Source organism: Porites lutea, chromosome 5 (assembly GCF_958299795.1).
Source record: "Porites lutea chromosome 5, jaPorLute2.1, whole genome shotgun sequence".
NCBI lineage: Eukaryota > Metazoa > Cnidaria > Anthozoa > Scleractinia > Poritidae > Porites > Porites lutea.
The window spans coordinates 6,133,515-6,141,744 of record NC_133205.1 but is presented as its reverse complement, the minus strand read 5'-3'; the positions used below and the strand labels follow the sequence as shown (position 1 = coordinate 6,141,744).

The 8,230-nt window shown below is 40.9% G+C and overlaps 1 protein-coding gene across 1 annotated transcript in view; it reads left to right on the top strand.

Moving 5' to 3' along the window:
- Nucleotides 1-1,571: 1,571 nt before the first annotated feature.
- The window catches only part of LOC140939112 (F-box/LRR-repeat protein 6-like), a 7,410-nt gene continuing 751 nt past the window's right edge, over nt 1,572-8,230 (top strand). The window contains exons 1-9 of the mRNA XM_073388672.1: nt 1,572-1,655; nt 2,528-2,659; nt 3,823-3,936; nt 4,743-4,817; nt 4,916-4,990; nt 5,730-5,818; nt 6,568-6,643; nt 7,625-7,708; nt 7,837-7,979. Of these exons, the coding sequence (XP_073244773.1) occupies nt 2,651-2,659; nt 3,823-3,936; nt 4,743-4,817; nt 4,916-4,990; nt 5,730-5,818; nt 6,568-6,643; nt 7,625-7,708; nt 7,837-7,979 (665 nt within the window). The 5' untranslated portion in view covers nt 1,572-1,655; nt 2,528-2,650. The remainder of the gene's footprint in view (nt 1,656-2,527; nt 2,660-3,822; nt 3,937-4,742; nt 4,818-4,915; nt 4,991-5,729; nt 5,819-6,567; nt 6,644-7,624; nt 7,709-7,836; nt 7,980-8,230) is intronic.

Genomic DNA, 8,230 nt, shown 5'->3' with positions numbered 1-8,230 from the left:
CTGTACGGTATGAACTGGAAGGGCTCAAAACTGGGATAATTCGTTCACACACATCGAACATCGAGAGTTTGGTGCGCTTAATCCCAATACCCACTTCTAAATATATACTTCTGTCTCAATGGGTTCCAGTCCTCGCTCCAACTCATTTACTTCCGCTATGGTCCGAATGTCTGTTCGCACTGCGAGAAAGGCTATTCGATATGTTACGATCCACTTTCGAGATAGGCGAGGCGCAGCTTCGCGTCGTTACAAAAATCGCACAGAAATCTTACGTGTGAACGGAAGTCTTATCCTGTATGGTATTGTGTCGGCGCTAGAGATATCTGGTATAGGGTGAACATAGCCCGAACTAGTGTGACTATCAACAATAGAAAAACAACCCATGTACGAGGGGTGTGGTTATTTTTCACTATGTTTAAACTGCTTGTACAATTCCCTTGGTCTTACAGGGCAAAAAAGGAAGCACGACAGTCAACCCAACTCGTCCAAAAGGAGAAAGCTTTCGGGAGAAGAGAGTTCGAGTAAGCTTGATCTAATAGAAATACGAGCAAGAGCACGAATAAAAGCTCGGATCCGAGCACGAACGGAGATAAAAGAAGCCGATGAACGGCGTCTGGCGGCATTGAGGGCGCTCAAGGAGAATAGCTGGTCAGATTTGATGCCTTATGAAGTGCTCTTAAGGATCTTTCGTCTGGTTGTCAAGGACTCCGGCCCAGTACCTTTCTTATGCAGGTAATACGACACTGACATGATATAACTTTTAGCGGAGCGACCGCGCTCAGCAAAGCACCATAGGTAAGAAAATTTGGTTATCTATGCATCCTAGAGATTTGGTTGTGACAAAAGCGTCCGCCCCTACATGTTAGCGGATGTTAAATGTCTTATTTACTAGTAGCTTAAAAGTCCAAGGCATTTACAAATTATGTTTAACTTGATATCGGACATCCATGTTATGATCAATTGACAGCTAACAGTTTCGTGTTACATACCCGTCGTTAATTTTCTGTGCAATACCTTTGCAGAATCAGGACTATCCAGTGCCTTTGTTGCGCTGCAGATCGTGCCACTTGACTCATCTGCAGTGGCCAACTGATTTCGCGTGCATACAGCTTAGTGCTTAGACTCTCTCTCTTGCCCCGTTGTCCGCGTGAAGTCTGAGAAAAGGTGGCTCGTTCTTCTCGGTGACGTCACCGCGCGAAAGTAGATTACCGTTCTAACCCTGCCTCAACGCTTAGGGATTATAGGATAGCGTGCTTATGTCGTGCTAAAGCCGCTTGGTGTAATATACATTAAAAATTGAGGATGTGTGGCGCTAAAAATCTTACAACTGGGATATGTAATTTATTTGCCCTGGAATTCTGCGTCATAGCTATAAATGTTAATCAGAAACCCACCATAAGATTTCAATAACCATAGGCGGTGCCATTTGTGTTAATTATTCCACTCTTTGTAGGATGTCAAGGGTCTGTCGGAACTGGAAGCGAGTGGCGTCCGAAATAACGTTGTGGCGGGAGGTTAACTTGTCAACAATGAGTGTCCAGAGTTCTAGAGCAGCCACTGATTCAGCGATTGGGAAGTTAGCTGCTTTGAGACTGAAAGTTGTTAAAGAGTTGTGTCTGGATGGATGGAGTGAGTTAACTGACGTAGGACTCAAGGTCAGAAAAACCAAAAACAATTTTTTGGACCAACCCCTTAAAGTCAGAAAATTTGGCTAGTTGCTTGGCATAATGGGTTAATAAATTTAAGGGAGTGAAAAGTTCATAATTTCATAATAAGTTTTGAATATATTCTGCTTCTAGGATAATAGGGCGGCAAAACGCAATGGTTTTAAACATAAATACCCGAGTCGACTTGTATCCCGTTAACCCCACGCAAATGAATTCCAGTTTCTCGGTAAACGACCAACTAGACACACTTCACCTCCAGCTCCTTAGTTGGGTTTTGAACGAGCAGACATCAAAGAACGACACGAATGTCTTTGTGCTTTTAAGAATCGTACGTGTGTTTTAAGCTAAATCATTTCTATTACAATCAGTGGTGGATCTAGGAGAGGGCCCGAGAACATAAGCCAATTATTAGAGAACTTAAGCAAAGGCGTTTTTGAGCGACACACGGTCATATATTCACGTCAACGGGAAGTGGACTTTTTACATTTCTGGGCAGTGGTTTTGCCAAAATGTTCAGTTGGATCGTCTCTACAAGTGTAAAGAAACTAAGCAATATGTATACAAATTTTTATAGCGTCAAGGCATGTTAAAAGGGAAAAGTACTCACTTTCTTTGCTTAAGCTCCCTAAACCAATGGCGAGGCCCGCAGGGCTGTGCCACGGAGGAAACGGCTATGTTAGAGAGCAACCCCTTCTACCCCAAGGTCTTAATCCACCTCTTTTTTAGTCGGCGTTGTCAAAGCTCACTACTTTTGACTGCGTGATTTCGTATCTCTATGCAAGAGCATGCAGGGTATGGATATGGTTCAAATTAAAAAAGCTTACCGTCTATTTATTTATTTGTTCATTTCGTTTCATCAGGCTATAGGTAAACACTGCCGCCATCTTCAGTCCATCGTCTTGTCTCAGTGTGGGAGTGTGTCGTCAAAAGGCATCGCTTCACTAGCTACAAAATGCCGACAGCTCAAGAGGATAGACGTCGCCATGACAAAGGTGAATGATAACCACGTTGTTTAATCTCTCTAGCATTAGTCACTGGCAAGTTCAAGATTGTTTACTGTTGTTATCATTGTTCTTCCGTTCCTATGTGTTGTTTAAAAGTTCCGGCAAAAGAAGGTGTGTAAAATCGTATGAACTGGTAAAAAATTAACCTTGGGGACTGGAAAGGGATAAAATGCAAGTTCTTAAGGTGACTCGACCCAGTTTTTTGGGGGGGTACCATCCTACTTTGAAGCTCTCTGGTATGCCCACCTTTACTTTTATCGTAAGTCTAACACATAGAATGGATAACATATAGATCAATCTACAATATAACATAAAATTTTTGGCGATCGGAGTAAATGTCACGTGGTTATAATGCCACGCCCCTTTAAGGTCTGAGTCGAAAATCTGCTGTTGCCAGCATTTTTTCGTGAAAATCTCTCGGCTACACATAGTGCGCATTAGTGCCTTGCGCTGAACAGAGTTTCACCAAAATCGCAAAGACCCAATCCGAGAAATTCAGCTGTTTCCAAATTTAGGTTATAATTTAAGCGAAAATGATAAGCAAACTTTACACGGATTATATCTAATAAACTATGAGATTCATCTCTGTATTTTGGGAATCCTTATAACAGATGGGTCCTTGCAAGTCAGCAAAACGCTTTAGGGCCTTGTAAATGCGCGCGATTTCGAGCAAAGCAAACATTTAGAAATTATAGTTTTCGCTATTCGTTGACGTTTGTCAGCGTTTAAGAGTCAATCTCACGAAAAAAGCATTTTCTTAAAAATTCGTAGTTTTTTTTCCTTCAAATTTTTTCAGAGCCTCAATTGATTAACTAACAACCCGGACTAGTAGGATGGTACCCTCCCAAAAAAACTGGGTCGAGTCACCTTAACTGAACTAAAAAAAGGAGCATACTCCTTCTGGTTGGCGAGTGGGACTCACTCACCCCATTGACCTAACCCAACTAATAAATCAAAATACAGCTTTTAATTGTCTTTGTTTTGTTTCGGTTGTCGCTTTTATTTTAATTTTAATTTAGCATTTTAATGCTGATATAAATTTAACTTGGCGTAATTTATCGAGCGTATTGACATCTAGACCACTGCCTTTGAAAATGTTTTCGCACTGAAATTGTGTAATTTATGTTTTTTTTTTCTCACGCGATTTGCAGATAGATATTTCGTGCCTCCACCGTGTAACCAGGAGACTTGGTGGCCAGTTAGAAGAGCTCTGCTTAATGAACTGCTCTCGTTTGGGTGGGGAACAAGTGCTTCCTATAATCCAAGTTCGTATCATTGGTTATATTTATTTGAGTTTGAGTGGGAGTGAGAGGGAGGTGGGGTGGGGTGGGGTGGGGGTGGGCGCTTATTAACTTTTTCCGCCTTAAGGATGGGCGCTTATTCGAGGTGGGCGCTAATTCGAGATTGGGCGCCTATTCAAATAAATACGGTACTCTAAAACCTGTCTTAAACAGCGGCAACGCTGTAATAAAGGCTTATAATTGGAGTGAAAGAACTGAGTAATTTGGCTTGTCAAGAGCACTCCTCTGCTATCAATGGGGCAAATTTTTCAATTCAGGAGGTAACGCCAGATATCGACCGAGTTTATTTTTGGTTTCCCAATTTTCCTTGTAACGAATAGTTTCTTTCTGGAGCTTTGATCATTTTACCCTCTCCTGCCCTGTAAACCAAACACTTACAAATTCCAATTTGACCCGAACACGCGAGCACTTGCTACACGAGTTCTTTATAATAGAGAGGAGAAGTGTGACGTCAAGTTACCATGGTACCAAAATGTCTGCATCTCAACAATCTTTCTTGACAGAGACGGCCATTTGCATTGTAGAACTATGGAAGGAAAGTATGGTCTACCATTTTTCCCTAAGTGCAATCATGCACTTAGGGAAAATGCCATTTTTTGTCGTTTTTCTGTCATATTTGTAGCACCACGGTTTATTGAGATCCCGAAATTTTTGCTACCGTGGCAACGTGACGTAACGACTTCTCCGCCTCGTGGTGAAACAAATTACAAACAATTTGGTTTAAGAACGGAATAACCATAAACTCACACCAGAATCGTTTTTCTCTGCAGAACCGTTGTCCAAAGCTGACCGTTCTTGACCTAACGGGTACCAACATAAGAAAACTGAATGTGGAAAAACTGCAGGTACAAATTTTATTTCTCAAGCGATTCCGGTTTGGTTCACCTCATAATAAAGGGTTTCTTAAAAAGTTTCTTAAAAAGTAAATTGTTCTTTATTGCAGGCTGGCTGTCCTAGGCTTAAAGAACTCTTCCTCGCCAACTTATTGCTCCATTCCACGCCCACAAGCACCGAAATGGTATGTAATAAGCTGAATGTTAAGATGATTAACGAGAATGAGTTCAACATTTGATTTAACTCATAGAAAGCGATATTACACCATCAGGCAATTTTAATTGAAGTTGCGTCAAAAATCATAAACAAACATTTCTCCCATTTTTTGGCTTCTTGTTTGGCAACCCCTCTCGTGCTGTTAGCCAAGTAGTCTGCCCGTGACATGCATCCACGTGACATGTACATGCGCCGTTAGTGGTATAGCAAGGTCTTTTTACTTCTTTTTTGAGCTAGAATCTCAAATTGACGTGGAATATATTAATGTTGACGACCATATAGCTGAAAGGCACTAGAATCTTAGTAAGCCATGTTCTATTTTATATGTTGTGTTTCTAATACTGGAAATACGAAAGGACTTAGCCTCGGGGCTCTGATGCGCTATCACTTGAGCTAGCACTTCGGAATCCTTGGTTGATTTCTTGTTGCGAATGCCACGACATGTTGAATTGTCCCTTGTAATATGCTTTCTGTCACTGCAGCTGTATCGTAGAAAAATAAATATGCAATCTTTGTGGGGCAAGTTATGCAAGAATAAGGAAAAACGAGGGAGCAGAGCCTTCACAGCAGAAAAACTCGGCCGGCTAAATGATCATTTTAATGTTCTCACACATCACGGAAACTGGGATACACAAAAAAAAATCAATCTGCTATAAAAAGAAAATTTTTACCTCTGGTGAATTCAATGAAAACCATTTTTTCTTCAGGAACAGAATGGTTTCCCAGAATTGGAAACTCTTTGTTTGGCCTGTGGAACTTTTGCAGGAGTTCCTAGAATCGACCAGTTTTTGTACAGGTTTGTGAACAGTAAAAGTAAGATTTCTACAGCTCTTAATTTAGGGCGAGCCTGTGTTATAAATTAACTTTTCTGCAGAATTTTAACAATGCTTCTGTTTTTTTCATTGACTTAGTTTTCTCAGCAATAGTGTCAACCAGCCAACCAAATCAGCGCCCGACAGAGCTATAAATTGTTGGTCTTCTGATAACTTATTCCTCCACTTTTACAGTAATATTTAAACTTATTGACAGGAGTTAGATACGGGTACGAGATTAATTCAGTACATTCGTACACAGGAACTCTCGCTTTAGCCTGTGTAAAGCTGCCCCCTCCCCTCCACTCAACAAAAATAGCGAGAGTTTGAGGGGAGGAGGCGTACACTTGCTGCTGGCCCGTTCCCAGGACCCTGTCTTCATTCAAAAATGGAAATACTCTACCGCGTAGTTTAAAACTTGAAAACTTTTCCCAAGTTTTCCACAAACGGCGCAAAGCCAAGTAAGTAAGCTATGGCAAGGAAAATAATCTCTTTCTACTCAATAACGGCGATATCTTGATTTCTTGCCAAGAATACGTTGTTCATCAAAGTTCTGTTAAATGTTCACTATATTTACTTATCCACACACATTGTTGTTCGCCTTTTGGTGTTCTGTGTGATATGTACGCAGGTATGCATGACTGCAATGGGTAGAATTTTCAGACTTCCTTAGAAAAGGTGTAGACTTACTTATATAAGGTAAATATTTATTCGACCATTTTTTACTTCGTAGAATCTTAAGAACATCAACCAATCTAAAGAAGCTTGACGTAAGAGGACTTCAAAGAATCTCACCTGAGGGTTTACAGGTGCATTGTATGACAAACTTGCTATGTTATAATTATGAAACAAAATATTTATAAATTATTTTGATTATCATTTTTATCAGCATCAAATACCATTGCCAAAATCACAATAAATTTTATCATAAGTAACACCCGCGTCAGTAAACTTCTACATATGTAACTTCCACATCATCATTACCATCATCATCATCATCATCATCATCATTATCACTATTATCATTACGATCTCTACAACCATCATCATTATCTCAATTATTATCATAATTAGAGACCTTGAGGTAAACCGTCCTGTATAGGGTTACAAGTAAGTTACCCGCAACCCTAGCCGTAAACACGGGTAGATTGCCTCTTATCCCGGATAAACGGATAGGCTGCCAGGTAGAACGGAGGTACCGTCTTACGTCTGGGAAATCATGGTTTTCTTTGACATAACTACGTGGCAAATATGCTCTCCTAGCCGTACCTGTGGGCAGTTTCTTAAGGTCCCTATATCCTTTTTAATTATCATACAGCAGCACCACCTTCATCAATGCAATCACCATAACCATCAGTTATCATTATCATTAGCCTGCGCGCATCGCAGACAAAGCAGCGCCGAGACCCCTTTTTTGGATCCCTAACGGACTCAACAAATTATCGGAAGTGCGTTTCGACTTCCATTCAACCTGATTAGCAAATCGACAATAGCTTTTTTAACAGGCCAGTCATGGCGCGTACTCAAATCCTTGTACACAGTTGGGGTCCCAGACCAAGGATTTTGGCGCTGTTTCGCAGACGGACTTAACAATAGTTTTGTTTCTTCTGTGACGCAGACTACATCATCATCCTCATAATCATCCGTTATCACCATCGTCGTGATCAACGTCACCATTGCGATAGAAATTATTACCTCCCTCATCAGCAACTCCACCACTACCATCACGATTACCTTTATCATTCCATCGTTGTGTTTGTTTTACTACTATGTTACTTTTGTTTTTCCAGAGATTGCCAGTGACTTCCCTGGAGGAGCTGCTGTTTACAGACACACACACAAACTTGGCTGTGATGTCTGCTATCATTGAATTGGTAAAACGATTAATAAAAGCGCTTATACAGTTTGAACTGTATTTCAGTAGCTGGAGATTTATCTTTTCTACGAAGTCGTGGCGCTTCCATTAATAATGTGGTGCTCTTTTCTTTCTTCTTTATTACAGTGGCACCACAGTTTAGAGATACTAGATGTTTCCTCCAACAGTGGTATTAATGACGATTCCATGGAACTGCTGAGGACCTTTGGAATGCCAAAGCTACAGAGTTTGAACCTCGCTAGCACCAATATCGCTGGTGATGGAGTAAGGTAAGAAGCAGAAGGCGAGGTCTAAGCATAACCCATTCCCAGGGTGCTCTTTTACTCGCCCCCCAGAACGAGAGAAGGGACGGGTAGGAGAAAACACTAGGAACGAGGTTGGTTTCAACAGTGAAAGTTTTCCCATAAAGTACCGTCCACCATATTGCTGTTCTAAAACTGTCAATGAAACGACGGCCATATTGGCGATCCATACCTATCCAGTGGGAGTTGAAACTTTTCCTTATGTAAAAACTTTCTTT